Genomic DNA, 17577 nt, shown 5'->3' with positions numbered 1-17577 from the left:
CCGCTGAGTTTCTACAGGTTTTAACAAATGATCAGTTTTCAGGTGAAATTTGTTTTTAGTCCCAAACTTCCTCCATTGTAACCAAAGAGCAAGCAAGAGGTCTTTTTTAGCTCCCAAAATTGATCTTATCAAAAGGTTTCTTACTGAGATAGTAACCTATTCTCAACTCTTCCAGCAAAAATTTCAACAGGTCACTCAGGGATCCATTTAAAAACAAGACACTCAAAACAAAGATTCAGTTGAGAATATTTTTTTAAGTAGTAGGCAAGGGGCAAGATGTGCCGTAAGGAAATTGGAGACCAGCCGAAACAAGACAAGAGCTTAAGGAGAAGCAAGCAGTAACAAGATGCCTGTCAAATAACAAGTAGAACAGGCATAGAGAAAGATACAAATTCTGTAGTTTTGAGAATATCATGCCACACTGTATAGATAAAGTACAAAAACTACATTAAATTACATGCAGAGTAGCAAGATTGAGTACTGCCCTCAACTTATCTCTTCGCTACAACATGTAGAGTCTTCCTGATCCATCTTTCAGGAACAAAATTCCTCTCCATCGCTATCTTCACAAACAGCACAATACACTACATCTCTTCACATTTTCATCATTCATGAAATCAGAATTGGTGTTCATGCTGGCCAAAAAACACTGCCCAGCTTAATCCCACCTCCCTGCAGGTTAGAACTGGGGTGGCACAGTGGCAGAGTTGCTGCCTTATAGTGCCAGAAGGACAGGTTCAATCCTGACTATGGATGCTGTCTGTATGGAGTACGAATATTCTTTGTGACTACATCGGTTTTCTCAGAGTGCTCCAGTTTCATCCCATATTCCAAAGACGCGCAGGTTTGTATGTTAATTGGCTTTTGTAAATTGTTCCTAGTGTATAGGATAGGACTAGTGCATGAGTGATCGATGGTCGGGCGAAGAGTCTATTTTCATTCTGTATCTCTAAACTAAACTAAAATATGGCAGCACTTCGATCACAAGAAATAGGAGTAAGTGATTTGGCCGATTGTGCCTCCTTCACCATTCAATGAGTTCATCTATAATCTTTTACTTAAATGCCACTTCCCCCATATCCCTCAATTCTCTTCATATCCAAATCTATCGACCTGGGCCCGAAATATAATCAGCGGCTGAGCAACCAATCCTAGTGGGTAATGATTTCAAAAATCAATACCATGTTGGTGAAAATATTTCTCCTCATTTCAGCGATATGTGAAAACCAAGACCAACCAGGAGAAATCAACTCCATATTAACACATCCAAATTTTGTACAATCCAACAAGATCAAACTTCATACAACAGATCATTGTGAGAACTAAGGAAATCAGGATTAAGACTAGGTCATTCAGTCCTTTGAGTCTATTGTACCATCAAGATCATCTACCACAGCACTATCCTCATATCTCTCATAGAAACATAGAAATTAGGTGCAAGAGTAGGCCATTCGGCCCTTCGAGCCTGCACCGCCATTCAATATGATCATGGCTGATCATCCAACTCAGTATCCCGTACCTGCCTTCTCTCCATACCCCCTGATCCCCTTAGCCACAAGGGCCACATCTAACTCCCTCTTAAATATAGCCAATGAACTGGCCTCAACTACCCTCTGTGGCAGAGAGTTCCAGAGATTCACCACTCTCTGTGTGAAAAAAGTTCTTCTCATCTCGGTTTTAAAGGATTTCCCCTTTATCCTTAAGCTGTGACCCCTTGTCCTGGACTTCCCTAACATCGGGAACAATCTTCCTGCATCTAGCCTGTCCAACCCCTCAAGAATTTTGTAAGTTTCTATAAGATCCCCTCTCAATCTTCTAAATTCTAGAGAGTATAAACCAAGTCTATCCAGTCTTTCTTCATAAGACAGTCCTGACATCCCAGGAATCAGTCTGGTGAACCGTCTCTGCACTCCCTCTATGGCAATAATGTCCTTCCTCAGATTTGGAGACCAAAACTGTACGCAATACTCCAGGTGTGGTCTCACCAAGACCCTGTACAACTGCACCAAGACCCTGTACAACTGCAATTGCAACTCTCAATTGCCTTCGTGCCCAGAAAACATTGATATGTTTTTAATGAACATAACAGAGCCTCCATGCCATCCTATTGTAAATAAAGGTTCACTGCGCAGTGAGTAGAGAAACTTCTCATCTCAGTTCAAACAGACTATCCCTAATTCTGATACTCACACCCCCCCCCCCCCCCAGTAGTCCTCAACCAGGAAAACATCCTTCTTGCATCTAGCCTGTCAAGTCATTAAAATATTTTGAATATTTCATTTTTCTAAACTCTAGTACTTATTACAGTTTATTTAATCTCCCATATGGCAACATTTTCTGGAGCCACTCTTGTCAATTGGTTAAAAGCTGTACACAGTAACATTAATATAGTCTCAGCAAGGCTCTATTTAATTGCAAAAGCTCTTTCCTTAGTCATGTTTAAGAAGGAACTGCAGTTGCTGGAAAAATCGAAGGTAGATAAAAATGCTGGAGAAACTCAGGGGGTGAGGCAGCATCCATGGAGCGAAGGGATAGGTGACGTTTCGGGTTGAGACCCTTCTTCCAAGCAGAAGGGTCTCAACCCGAAATATCACCTATTCCTTCACTTCATAGATGGTGCCTCACCCGCTGAGTTTCTCCAACATTTTTATCTACCTTCCTTAGTCATGTATTCAAATATCCCTCTTACTCACTCGCCTATTGGCCTCCAGCAATTTATATCCATCTGAACATCAACACAACCCAATCTCTCACCTTTTAACAAGTATTCCCCTTTTCTGTTGCTTGCACCAAAGTGGATAACTGCACATATTCTAGCCCATCTAAAAATGTTCCGCACCTGGCTGTTCCCCCATATTTCTTCTGCACCTTCTCTACTACAATCACATCTTCTGGTTAGCAGAAGCACAGTGTACAATGTTTGTTATTTCTTGAATGCAGCCTACATTTCCAACATGACTTCCTTGCTCCATACCTCTAACAATAAAGCATCAAATATGCATTTGTAACCAGTGACAAATCCAGTTATTTTAAGGATCTATGAACATACATTCCAAGATCACAATTCATCCACGCCACCCAATATCCTTCCATTTAATGCATTATGCTAATTTGGAAGAATCACCATCAATTTCTAACAAGACTCATTCCCAATATCACTTTCCATAGACTTGCTTCTCATTTATTCTGCTTGTATCCGGCTTCCTTCTCAGGCTCAGCATATGCACATCGATCCATTTTCACACACCTTCTCAGTAGCTCCTCTCCTGCTCCCATCCTTGTTTCTGTAGGCCAGCCTGATTTGACTTCACAGCAGATTAATTTTGAGATGGTAAATAATTCAATACCATGCTCTAATTATGCAAAGCAAAGCAAATTGAAAATGTTTGTGTTAAATAGTTGGAGATTCCCATCAACTTTCATGGATGACCAAGCAGATAAATAGATCTCAGCTAACCTAAACAAAAGGAATAATTGGACAGGTTTCACCAATTCATCAATCAATGCCTATCAGCACCTAACTCACAAGAGTAGACTTGCTTAGACTTTATAATCAGGGTAATAGCAACAAAGGAAACTGACAACAGTGAAATGAGACAACAACAAAAAATAACTGGGATTTACAAGAAGCCACTTACGATAGCATTGGATGGCAAGCAATACAATTCCAACCAAACTTACATTATATCAAAGTTGCTTAGGCTTTTGAAGAGGGTGAATGCCCTTCCACAGACGTTTAACGGAAAAACAAATTTAGAGCCTGGAAGATGATTTAGTAAGAAGTTCTTACCCACAACAGCAAATTAAAATGCTGGTCATTTGTAAGTAGCCTCTTGACACAAGAAATGGACAAGAATAACCAATCCAAAAATATGAACCAGCTGACAGTAAAAATATGAACCACTTGATGAGTTGAGGGTAAAAGAGTTTTATATATTAAATTACCTGCCACAAGAAGTACATTGCGAGGATAACTTGAAGAGGCGCAGACCAAACCATATTTAAGTAGGTTATCAAATCCATGAACTTTTGTGCATCTACTGACATCAAATTTACAATTTCGCCAACTGTGGATGTTTTTCTTGCAGCATTCGAAATAACAAGGGCCTTAGTGAAAAACAGTGAAAGAATTGTCAAGCATCGAAACAAAACTTTTGGCCCAAGTTGTCCATACCGACAAAGTTGTTAATCTAAGCTACTAACATTTGCCTGCGTTTGGTCCATATCATTTTAAACCTCTTCTAATCATGTACCTATCCAAATTGCTTTTAACCATGTGATTGTACCCACTGCTCAGGGCTCAAAATTAGCGGTTGCCCGGGTGCCACTGACCACCCAAAGTGCTGCCAGGCAACCTAAACACCGAGTCATTTTGCCCAGCTGGGCACGCAGATTCTGGTTGGTACCGAAGATAGACAGAAAAAACTGGAGTAACTCAGCGGGTCAGGCAGCATCTCTGGAGAAATGGAACGTGATATTTTGTGTCGGCGACGGCTGTAATGCGTGGGAAAGATACTAAGTGTGGCGTGACGGACGGTCGGAGCAAATGACGTGCCCCGAACAGCAGCAGCAGCGGCAACTCCATCTCCTCTTCCTCCCGCCCCCTGCCCTGTTAGCGGGCTCTGCCTGCCACTCCGCCAACGGCGCTTTTAAAACAAACCCTCCCACACGCCGAGGCAGGTAGGAGGGAGGGAGGGAGGCAGGAGGGTGGCCTCCTTCCGCCGTCTAAGGCATCTGCACTGCTCGGCCCCGCACCTTCCTGTAGGTTGGGGGAGGAGGGGAGGCGGTGGCGAGGAGATCCCAACTTCCGCCCCCTTTGGCGGCGCCACTTGGCGATGGACAGGCAGGGACGGGTGGGGGGGGGGTAGAAACGGGGGGGGTCACATCCCCACCTGTTTTGAGAGGTCCACACCCGAGAGCCCCCCCCCCACGCCCAAGGGTGGCCAGAGACGTCGGGAGTCAGACGGGAACGGTGCCCACAGCCAGCGCAGAAAAGCAGCGCTAAACCCAGCTCAACTCTGCCTGTCCCGCCAGGTTATCCCTGCCTGGATTTACGGGAAATATGTCATCAGTCCAGGCATGACCAGGTGAGACAGGCAGTTGAGCTGCATTTAGCGCTGGATTGAGCAGAAATGACCGTTCACAGAGCCTCCGAAGCCCCGCGCATGTGTGAGTGTGCGCATGCGCGCACGGCCGCCAAGATATCGTGTCCCCCGGTCCCCTCCATATTTTGATAGCGATGATGCCGGTGTTGTCCGAGGAGCGCTGACCTTCCTTCCCACCTCCTCTGCCTTTTCCTCTCTCTCTTTTACGCCCCCTTATCCTGAGACCCCTCCTCTCCATCCCGCACTGATCCCCATTCCTGCCTCTATTCAGTCATCACTGACATCTCGTGTGCTTCCCCTCCTCATCTACTCCCCCACCCCTTCCCCCCATCTATTCATCCTGCACTGATCTCCCTATCCACCTCACATTGATTCTCCTGGCACTCCCCATCAATCCTACACTGGTCCTCCAATTGATCCTGTACTGACCCCCCTTTCCATCCATCCTGCACTGCTCCACCCCTTCATCGTGCACTGCTCCCCCCATCCTCCCCATTCAACCCCACTGTCATCCCCCGCGCTCTCCCCTCACAATTTTACCGACTCCAACCAACACGCACTAATTCCCCTGCCTCAATCCATCCATTCCGCACCGATTGCCTTCTCACCCCCCGCCCCCCCCCCCCCCCCCCACCGACATCTAACTATCCTGCACTGATTCACACAACCCCCCCCCCCCTTCCCGACCGTATTGTGCTGGAAATGTCTTCAGATCGAATACTGACTGTTTGATAACGGAATGCAATCAACTGTGTTTTAATTCCCAATGTTATTATTTGTTTTTATCCATGTGGATGGATTAATTAAATTGTGAACACGTAAAACATTAAAACCGCAGTGTTCGATTGTCACTGCTACCATTGACACGTTATTACAAAATTCATTTTAACGGCAAATCAATGCTCTTAACATGGAATATCAGTACTGTAGTTATTTAAAGAGCAACATTCACAACTATACGTTGGATTTATCCAGCTTTTACTTCTAGTCAGTCATATACATCACATTTGGTCAGGAGATATTTCTCTTGAAATGTTAACGTTAATTCTGAAGTGGGAATGATGGTAAAAGCAGTTATCAACAATTTGTTTTAATTTGTTGCTTACAAACTCGGTATCTTCATTGCTGTTCACAACACATACATCTAATCTGAATGTCCGGTAATGTGGCGTCTTGACACCTTTAAATATATTACCAAAAGAACATTTGTTGCATTTATGTCCTTTGGCCATCTCTTGTTAGTGTAATGTTTAACCTGTCAGATGGGTATAGTCAGTTTTAATAGCTACTAGACCAAGTGCAGACCCGTTGGGTCTGCTCGCTCAATGGTGTGATCCCCCAACCCAATATTCCACCATGCACCCGTCTCCTCCAATGGAACTGAAGCCGTTCCCAAAAGTAAGATTCCAGCACTGCCCTGCCTCCCTCAGCAGTGGATTTAAAAAAAAATCCAATGGCACCTCCCCTGCCTGCTGCAGCAGTGAAAAGTTCAGAGTGTTCCTGTCTTGCAACTTTGTTTCGAAGTGTGTTGGAAGCTGACATGTAAATGGAGAAGCCAGTTAATTTTGAAATACTTGGGAGTGGAAGGGGGGGGGGAGAAGGATTTGATTAAAAACGTGCACTTCAACACGACGAAATGTAATGAGGAGCGGATACTTAGAAAGAAAAGCGAAATCTCTACCGAAATGGAAAAGATCTCGGAGATTGAGCGTCTGGATTGGGCGTGGCAATGAATCAAAGGAAGAAATGCAGCCGGCAGCAGTACATGCAAATGGATCCATTCCGATTGGACATCTGCGAGCATCGGCCATTCCGATTGGACATCTGCGAGTATCGGGCACGAATTGAAAGGCAGTAAGGGCGCCGGACGGCAGTCGGTCGGATGGCCCCAGAGTTTTATAGATATATAGATAGATAGATTATCATAAAATGCCTTTAGAAAATTCCTTGCAACCTGTATATTTTGTTGTGGATAAATTATGTTGGAAGCGGGAGTGTTTCTGTATCTATGGCAATAACGACCCATGCTATGTCCATGTCATGATAATTTTCGGTCCTTCACAGAAAACATGCTTACATCAACCTGTAGTGTGCATGGTTAAGCATATATGTTATCATGGTCCAGGATTTATTGACATGTTGATCATACGCTGAATAATCCAACCACATTTTTGTTTGGAAGTGGAAAGAAATAATAAAAAATGCATTAATTGCAATGTGTAAAAAGAGTTGAGATACTGTATTATACTTTTGCTGCGTCATTGTGGTATATATCATGTCTTGATTGGTGAATATGTTTAGTTTGTGATTTTATTTGAAGCACAAATAATATGTGAATGCTTCATTGAGCATAATTCCGACTAGTAACTACGCACTTCGTCCGAGCACATTAACGGGCTGATTGGGGTCTGAGGTCTGTCCATATTTCCACATCTTTGCCTTTAAACATAACAAACTTCAAAAACAATATGTTATGGCTAGCTTTTCATGGTGTGTTATACTAAATGGTTACCAAAATGAAATCATACCTTTCTATAAACTGCTCCGATAATAGCAGTTTTTAATCTCATTCCAGTGACGAAGCATATTTGGAAATATTGATGGAGGAAGAGGGTCTGTATCAATGCGCATATAAATAGAAGGAAAGCATAAAAGTAGCCTTGCCAGGCTGGAGCTTTATCATTATTTATAAACTGCAAAAGCAACCTGTTAACAGAAGAAAAAGAAATAATGCTATGTTTCTTCAGATAAAACATGGAAACCATACACCAACATTTGCTGCCTTGCTTCACAGTAAATGAATGTGATTACGCAAAAGAAATGTGGGATTTTGTTTTTAAAAAACACATTGCACGTCATGGATTTTAAATGAACATTACAGTGATCAAAATAAATTTTATTTTCTGTTCTTTTATTACTGCACAAACAAATTAATTTCAATCCCTATATCTGACCATCAGGCAAAACAAACATCAGATGCCGCATAGACTTTATGTTCAATCCTGACTCCAGTTTTTCTGCAACACCAGAACCACTTATTTCCATACAGATAACAATTCCTGTTCTCCATTTTTCATATCAACTGTGCAGAAATAAAATTTGCTATTCAAATTTTTGTCCTATTAAAATTCCTGATTTTAATATTCTCATACCTTCAACATTTTCAAGAATGTATTCATCTTTTCGACAAAAAATACATAAATTTCCCAACCTCAAATGATCGTTCAACTTCTTTCACAGCCTTTAAAATTTCCTTTAAAACTCCTTATTTTCACAGCTCCAGCCACTTTATATCCTGCCTCACTTTGAACTGAGATACTACTTTCGGCTTTGACACTAACATCTTGTAGCTACAAGAATAATTTGCTACTTGACAACAAAATCACTATTGTGCATTTGAGGGGAAGTAAACAATATTGCTTCTTTCTGAAGCTGTGCTGGTAAATTTTAGATTGAAATTTTAACAGTGCAGTATCATTTATTAATGAAAGATAAAATTAGCTTTCCACAACTGTGACAAAAATGCATGTGGAATTAAATATATTAGATTGGACTATATACTACAAGATCTATAATTGTAGAAACAAGGAACTGCATATGCTGGTTTACAAAAAAAGAAGCCAAGTGCTGGAGTAAGTCAGTAGGTCAGGCAGTATCCCTGGAGAACATGGAAAGGTGACGTTGATGTTGGGACCTTTCTTCATACCTATTGTAAGGGTGGAAAGAAAGCTGGAAGAGAGAAGAGGCAAGACAAAGCGTGGCAGGTAATAGGTAAAAAGGGTATACACCTCTAATTGTGCTGCAAAGAACAGAATTATTTTTATTTAATGGCTATTTTTTCAACGTAATTGTTACTCACTTTAAAATTTCAGGACTTGCAAACATTAGCAAGTCATGGATCACTTTATAGAGGAAGCTTATCATAAAATATGGCGCAAAAACTTTACAAAGTGCTTTGAGTAATGAAGGCTTCAAATTCCCTTTCTTCTTCAAAATCAATACTTGTGCTTCATCAGCATTCTCCTGTTCCTTTTTGACTGAATTTCTCGATTTCTTTGGAGAATACATTATCTCCTTTGGCCTTTAAAGTTAAAAAAAAGGTCAGTTGAGCATACTGATAAATAGTACAATTTATAGATTTTAAAAATCTGTGAAAGGATTTGCTATGAACAACATTTATAAATATTCCCCCTACTTTGTTATCTTGGAACTTTCCTTTTCCCATTCTTCAACGAGATGTGGTACAATAACTTTAGATTTATCCATCGTATTTAAAGACCACAAATCTTCTGTCTGCAATGGTCGCTTATATCCCAAAACTGTCATTCTGAAGAAAGAATGCAAAAAAATACATTTAAATGGCTGTTTTTTTAGTTTGCTTAAAAGTTATTGAACAATAACAAAGGTTCCAACTTTTGACAGAGCTAAATTACAAAAGTGACAAAGTCCTCCAAAAAATCCAATTATAGGATTAGCATTAGCTTTCAACAAAATAACATTTATAAATCTTAAATTGTATTTCAAAAATGGATTTTGCAGATCATTGGACATCGAGTTTACCATTGTTCGTGGACGGGGGCTGCTGTGTTCGCGGCGGGGACAAATATGACAAACATGTAAAGAAATATCAATATGCCTGATTTGCTGTTAATTTAAACCCAGCCACGATTTTACTAGATTATTTCAGTCTATAAAAAAGTGCACATACTCCACCGATAGTGATATATTTTGCAAAATTATGTGTTTCTTTTGCTTGAAGGTAAAGTTCAGATTGGAGACAATTATCCAACTCAACTGACTTAAAATATCAAATCCAATAAAGTTAAATTGTCGAAAAAAAATATCTACTAAAAAAGTTCATTTAGCACCAGATGACGTGTAAATATAATTGATAAATAATATCATATAATATAATTATAAAAGATCAAGACTAATTCATCTTAAGACACACAGTAATAAATAATATCTGCTTTAGCTACAACGGTCCTGTATTGGATCTGGTGCACAAACCTGTATTTTCATCTTCTCCACCACTGTCATATTTGTAATAAAAATAACAATGAGGCAATCAACTTTTGCAGTGGAGCAAATGTGGCTTTAGAAGCACATGAACTCAAACAATGTATATGGTGATAAGAAATAGTCATCAGCTCTACAGTGCAAGCATCTCAAAATACACAGCCCTGTACATACAACAATTTTAATAACAGTGGAAAAGATAATTACCCATAAACAATTTCCCAGTCTTCCAAATAACTTTTTTTTAATAAGAATGGATCTAATTTCCAAAATAAAACAAAATAAATGGTGTGCGAATTGAGGAGGTGCATGACCAAGGCGTGAAGAAAATATACTTCATTGCCATAATTCAGAGGGACTGGCAGCACCTCTGGAGAGAAGGAATGGGTGACATTTCGGGTCTTGTCTGAACGGTCTCGACACAAAACATCACCCATTCCTTTTCTTCAGAGATGCTGCTGTCCCGCCGAATTACGTGTCTATCTTCGGTTTAAACCAGCATCCATTCGATCAATGGCTCTCTTTGAAGTTATGGAAGGTTTAGATACAGAGTTGAGGCAGAAGAAATTTCCGTGGAGAGTCTATTTTATTAGAAGTTAATAAACAAAAACAGTCCAGTGGCATCTAATGGCAACTATGTAATACCGTAATCCAAGTTATGTACAACCTCTAGTTTTAGATACAGAGCAGATGAAAGCAATAGAAAAGAAAAAGTGGTTTCCAGTTGTGGAGTAGAAAAACTGAAGTGAGTATATAAAAACATTAAAAAAGGAGATTGGAAAACGAGTGGCAAGGAATGTAAAAGAATTTTTCAAATCTGTTACCGGAAAGGGTCCGTGTCATGAACTGAAATCGGCAATCCTCACCGTGCATCACATGATCCAAAAAGTCCAAGGAGAAGTGGAGACATCTCAGTGGCATAACATTCAATGAAGGAACGGTGGCAAGAGGCCTATTACCAAGGGTGTGGCTGATTTAGAACAAATAATAAATGGCAGAGGCCTATTGTTTTAGATCAAATGGCAGGAAATGTTTTAATCAAAGCATAAATGTTTGCACAATCTAGCGAGGCTAAAATGCCATGTTTCTGTGCTTGGAAAGGCATGTTTAGGTTATGATGAGAATTGGTGGGCTGGGTTTGTTTTCCTTAGGGCATAGGTGGTTGAAGAAAAATCTGACAGAGATGTAGAACATTTTCAAAGGCATTGTAGGGGTAGATTGCAAGATCACCACAGCAGGTGGTCTCCAAGAGCAGAGGTCATAGGCTTAAGGTGAGGGAGAGAAATAAAAGGTTGCAAGGGTCTGCGGAATAATTATTTCGCTCAGAGAGTGGTTACAACGAGAAATGCACAGCTAGAGGTGGTGGAGGAAGCTACATTCAGAATATTTAAGAAGAATCTGGACTAGAATTGTGAATGCAGAGCAAGTCGGGGACAAAATGCTGGAAAATGGGATTAGTATAGATAGGTACATAGATAGACAGATAGATAGATAGATCCATTATTGTCATTCAGACCTTTTGGTCTGAACAAAATTATGTTCCCTGCAGTCATACACAGAATCAATAATAACAAAACATACAATAAACACAAATTAAACATCCACCACAGTGAGTTCACCAAGCACATCCTCACTGTGATGGAGGCAAAGTCTTAGTCTCCGTCTCTTCCCTCCTTGTTCTCCCTCTGTGCTGAGGCGATCGATCCAGGCCGGAGATGCCGCTCTCCAGTCCAGCGGACCTCCGTGGTGATGTCGCCGCCACCGAAAGCCAGAACGCCGTCTCCGCTCCGAGACGGCCCGCCACAGCATCAGCTCCGGGCAGCCGCCCCAGCTCCAGGTCCCGCAGTCTCCGAACCAGGCCGCCGCCCCAGCTCCGGGTCCCGCAGTCTCCGCTCCGGGCCGCCGCCCCAGCTCCAGGCCGCAGTCTCAGCTCCGGGCCGCCGCCCCAGCTCCAGGTCCCGCAGTCGCTGCTCCAGGTCCCGCAGTCTCCGCTCCGGGCCGCCGTCCCAGCTCCAGGCCGCTGCCCCAGCTCCGGGTCCCGCAGTCTCAGCTCCGAGCCCCGCTGCATCGGCTCCAGGCCGCAAGTCGGGCCACCGCTGCCTTAGCCCCGAAGTCGGCCAGCCTCCCGTTGGTAAGTCCTGGCTGGCTCTGCCTCCGGAGCCTCGGGGTCGGTCGCAGGTTGGAGGCCGCCAGCTCCGCCATTAGGCCTCAGCGCAGATGGAGGCAGAGAAGGGGGATACGACACAAAAAAAGTCGCATTCCCCCGAAGGAAGAGACAGAGAACATGTTTCACCCCCTCTAACACAACCCAACAAACTAAAACTTAACCAAAACAAGACGAAAAAAACCAACAGAAAAAAGTAAAGACAGACGGACTGCAGGCGAGCCGCAGCTGTTAACATCGCCGCCACTTCCGGACATGTTGGGCACCATGAAAATAATGGGCTGAAGGGCCTGTGTTACGAGACTCTGTAAATTAATTACTACTGTAAAACTGAAGGCAGAACTATTTATCCTGTAAAAGAACAAATTACTCTGAAAAAAATGCTCAAAACAAAGATTGATCTTCAAAGGGCGCATTATGTCCACGTGCAAAAAACATACTTTCATTAAATTTAGGCCTCAAATACATGCATTAACAATTTAATTTCTTGCAACATTTAATGAACTACACGAGCTGATGTGCTGTTCAGAAGGCATGTCTTGCTCGATATGCTCCCATCTACTAAGGTTAACAATGAGGAGCTTGACAAATCATAAAAAATATTTAATTACAGTTTAATTGGCCTCTAATGAAGGAACTGCAGAGATAAGAGGAAAGGCTGGAATTGAGGTTAGAACAAATACTGGGCATTTTCAGACTAGTATTAAACAGTTGGTTTGCTCCCTCTTTAGTTTCGGTTAACCCTAAGACAACTGTCCAATGAGCAAAATGAACAATAGATACAAGGAGTTATTTTCATGTGAATTTCCCATGGCAGTTATGAACAACAGTTTAATAAAGGTATTTTCTCTGCAATACACAAGTATACTACTGACAGCGGAATTTTTACTTTGAGTAATAAAAACATGCATATTACATATTACTGGTTTCTACTTTATTTGGAAAACATTTTAAAGCATTCATTTCAAGAAGAGACCCAAAATACAACATACCCTGTAAACCACCAGAAGGTTAACTTTGACAGGAATGAAGCAGTTAGCTCAGGACAAAGTTTCTAGATTTAAACAGGAAAAAAAGAGTTTCAGCAACAAAAATCAACCTGAAACATTCAATGCATTGAAACTGTTCAAAAGCCAATATCCTGAAACTTAACAATGGTATAAGTTCCCCAGATGTGTAGCAACAACATACAATGCATCTAGCTAGATATTAAAATAAGTGAATGTTGTTTTCAGTCAGATTGTAATAATAAGATCAGACGGCCATTTGGCCCTTCTGTTCTGACAATACAATCGTGGTTGACCCTTTATCTCATTGGCAGCACTCCCACCATATTTAATGATGCCTTGAAGTCTATTTAAAATACTTGTCTTCTGTAGAGAATTCCACAGTGTCACCACCCACAGTATAGAAACATTTATCTTAGTCCTAATAGTCATATCCCATATCCTGGAATAAATATCCCATATCCTGTAATAAATACTCAGCTAAGGGAAACATTTTCCCACATTACCACACTTTTTAAGCCCAAGGACAGCATCCCTAATCCCTTTGAAATGATAACCATAATCACAGGACCATCAAGGATGTGTGTTCAGTGCCCCTTCTCTTCTCCCTCTAAACCCATGGCTGTACAACCGGATATAGCTTCAAACCCATCTTTAATTTCACTGACAATAACACCATATTTGGCCGAATAATGGGTAATGATCAGATAGAGTACAAGAGGGTAATTGATAAGATTATTGAATGGTTCCAGAACAAGTCATGCACTCAACAGAAGACCAAGGATCAGATTGTTCACTTTAGGAAGGAAAAGAAAGGGATTCAACCAGTCTTCACCGACAGGACAGCAGTGGAGTCAATAGCTTCCAGTTCCTGGGTGTGCATATCTGCAAATCTGAACTGAGCCCAGCACGTCAATGCCTTCACAAAGAATGCTCATCAATGCCTGTCCTTCCTTATAAGATTGACGAGATTCAGTATGTCAACAAATAATCCATGTGTGCAGTGGAGAGCATAATGACTGGTTGCATCATGGCCTGGTTTGACATCTTGAACACCCAGGAATGAAGGAGATTACAGAGGGTGGAAGTCATTGTCCAGTCCTGACTCCTCCTCATCGAAGGGATCTCTAAGAGGAAGTCTCAAAAAGGCATCCAATATCAAAGGACCACAGCACCCAGGCCATGCTCTCACTTCACTACTACAATCAGGAAGAGGTAAAGGAGCTTGAAAACTGTGACCACCTGGTTCAAGAACACCTATTTCCCATCAGGCTCAAACACTACATGTAATTAATCTCAGCAATGGTGATCTCCTATGGTCGCTGTCTTTTGTTGCATTACACTCTAGTTTCAACCAATCGTGGTTATTATTGCCTTTATTATATCTGCGATATCCCAATTACTGACATATTAGTCGTAAGCAATAAAGAATACCACTGTTGTCTAGTTGGTACACATGACAATTAAATACTCTCGACTCGACTGATGATAAATGAGTCAAGCACATGGGTGGGTCAGGAATAATTTATATGCCTGACCAGGAAAGGATGACCTAGATGGACACCAGCAAACCAAATAGGCTTTTACATTTTAGGTGCTAACATTTATCAAAAATTTACAGATTATTAACCAAAACTAAATTCCACAGCAAAATTTAATCTCAGGTCTCTGGATTGTTAGTCCATCACAGGATAACAAGGCACTCTCATTATAATAAACCCTCTCACTGTAACCACATATCTGTCAATTTTGTTTAAATCAATGTAATACTCACAGCATCCTGAACATATTCAGAGAAGAGAGGAGGATGATCTGTTATGCAGCAAAGTATGAATTGTACAAATACCAGAAGAAAATAGATAATATAGGTAACTTCCCGAAAAACATCAGTCATACGTTGCTGAAAAAGAAAGAAAATTACTTTGCAGAGACTGTTTTATTATCATTGTGAGCTGCTGGAAAATAGTATGTTCACTGGACAAAACAAACAAAAACTGGAAAATGGAAAAGAACAAATCTTAATTACATCTACCGGGTGGCGCCGTCAGCGAACGGTCTGTCTGTCTTTTTGTCTGTTTTGTTATTTTTAGTGTGCTTTAAAAAGTTTGTGCTAATGTTCTCTAGTTTGTTTTATGTGGGAAGTGGGGGGGTCGTGTTTCAATCTCTTACCTTGCTGGAGATGCAATTGTTTTCTGGATCGTATATCACTGGTCGCTCTGCGGGCTAACATCATGGAACTGGAAGTCTTGCTCGAGACTGACTTTGAGCTCCACCGTGGGTCCGTGGACTTACCATCGGAGCCTGCTGATTTTAAAATGGAAGGGCTCACGGTCTCGGGTAGAGACCGATGTCGGGAAGCTCCAAAGTTGCAGGAGGTTCGACTAGCCCTGACCCAGAGTCCGATCGCCCGGCTCGGGGGAGCTGAGATCCCCCCCGATGCAGGAGATTGACCGCCCTGATGCGGAGGGCCCGACTGCCGGCTACGGGAGCCAAGATCGTCCCATCAACAGAAGTCTCGAGGCCCCCGACCGCGGGAGAACAAGGAAGGAAAGAGATTGAACTTTTATTTTGCCTTCCATCACAGTGAGGAATGTGGCAAAATTTGGAGGAGTCACTGTGGTGGATGTTTATGTTAAAATGTATTTTGTGTTCTTTGGGGCCAAGAACATTGCATATGATTTTACACTATAACATATACTACAATATATTTGAATCTCAAACAGGTCTTCACTACATGTGCTATTTTACTCTATAGATTATTTGTCCCATATTTTTATGCAATGGCTTCCACCAATGTAGCCACTTTATTAGACAAACACTTGCACAATGAAAATGGAGTGACAGAAGGATGTGGAGTAAGATAGGACAAGGGAAGAGAGGTTAAGAAGGGGGAGCATAGTGGATGAAAGCATAGTCCAAACAAATAGATTTTAAGATGATATTTTCAGGTTAAAACGAGCCAGTGCTCATATACAGGGTTACAGAAAGTGGAGTTGAAGGCCTAGATAGCAGCATTAAGGCAGAAAAACAAAAACCAAGGACAGCAGGAAGTACAACGCATCAAATAACCAACAAGGCAAAACTCTTTGTGAATTTGAAATTAAAAAACGAGGGCTTTTAAAAAATTAATACACTGAATGAGAGCAACAGTGGGGGTGATGGGCAAGGGAAGACATGTGCCAGAGGTATGTGCCAGCATTTGGTCTAGATTAATATTAAATAAATACCGGTGAAAAGTACACCACACAATTGACTTGGAATTAATGAATTAAGTGCTGACCCTCCTTGAACTCAGTCAAAAGTGCCCACGAGCTTTGTTCTTCAATTAACATATACAATATAATCACTTTACAAGTTATTGACTTGCGAGAGTTCATGAAATCAAGCTGTACAGTCAATGCAAGAAGCACAAATATAAACCAGCAGCTACCAACAGTAACCCTGTATCTGTATCCAGCCTACTCAAGTAAAACAATAAGGGAAAAGTGCATTGCCTGCAATGCCATCTTTGATAATAATGTTAATTCAGGTGCCAAAATATGCATGTCTCAATTTTGAACTGGCTGTTACCCCAGTGCACTTGCCTACACTTTTAATCAATAGTTCCACAACAGCTTGATCTGTATTAAGCAATATTCAGACAATTTAATGTGCTCTCTCTCCTACACCTTTGAAAGTATTTAATTGACTGAAAAATGTTTTGACAATTGATGTGATACAAGGCATTATAACAAATTTATTAGATGGCAAGTAATTTTTTTGTCCTTCTTCCTAAAAGCCAAATCATGTTAAGTTCCCCAAAAGTAACCTACAGACAAATTCACATCTCAATTCAGAAGCACACGCAAAGCAAAGAACAAAAGCCACAAAGTTCCTGTAATTGGTTCTGTTGAAGCATTGCATGTAATTTTGGAACTTTGTTCTGAATGTTAAACACAATCCAAAGTTGCAAATTAATCAAATCAAAGACAAGATGTTTAAGGTCAGATGACAACTACTTGGAAGTGTACTTTGAATATAAAGTATATTAAGTATTAAAAATGACTAATTCACCTTGCCATCTTATCGATCCCAATGGTAGTTAACAAAATTTCCGTGTTGTAAAAAAAATAGCTCAATTCCAATACAGAAACTTGTGCAATAATTATGGATCCAACGTGTGCTTGAGGCTTACACACAGGAACTAGGTTCCATTCTTATTCAATATTAAGTTTGCTCTCTCCAAAGATGCCCAGCAACACATCAGAAAATCTTGATGGATGAAGACAGACTATCAAGCCTT

General features: G+C 41.2%; 1 protein-coding gene across 2 annotated transcripts in view; it reads right to left on the bottom strand.

The window, feature by feature from the left end:
• The window catches only part of abcc1 (ATP-binding cassette, sub-family C (CFTR/MRP), member 1), a 169919-nt gene that overhangs the window by 95795 nt on the left and 56547 nt on the right, over positions 1 to 17577 (bottom strand). For both annotated transcript variants that reach the window (XM_055651875.1, XM_055651876.1), the window contains 6 exons: positions 15070 to 15195; positions 13281 to 13342; positions 9301 to 9432; positions 8965 to 9186; positions 7634 to 7811; positions 3946 to 4107 (listed from right to left, as the gene is read on the bottom strand). In XM_055651875.1, coding sequence (XP_055507850.1) covers positions 3946 to 4107; positions 7634 to 7811; positions 8965 to 9186; positions 9301 to 9432; positions 13281 to 13342; positions 15070 to 15195 — 882 coding nt within the window. The remainder of the gene's footprint in view (positions 1 to 3945; positions 4108 to 7633; positions 7812 to 8964; positions 9187 to 9300; positions 9433 to 13280; positions 13343 to 15069; positions 15196 to 17577) is intronic.

Source organism: Leucoraja erinacea, chromosome 20 (genome assembly GCF_028641065.1).
Source record: "Leucoraja erinacea ecotype New England chromosome 20, Leri_hhj_1, whole genome shotgun sequence".
In the NCBI taxonomy this organism is placed as follows: Eukaryota; Metazoa; Chordata; class Chondrichthyes; order Rajiformes; family Rajidae; genus Leucoraja; species Leucoraja erinaceus.
This window is presented reverse-complemented; position numbering and strand designations above follow the sequence as displayed.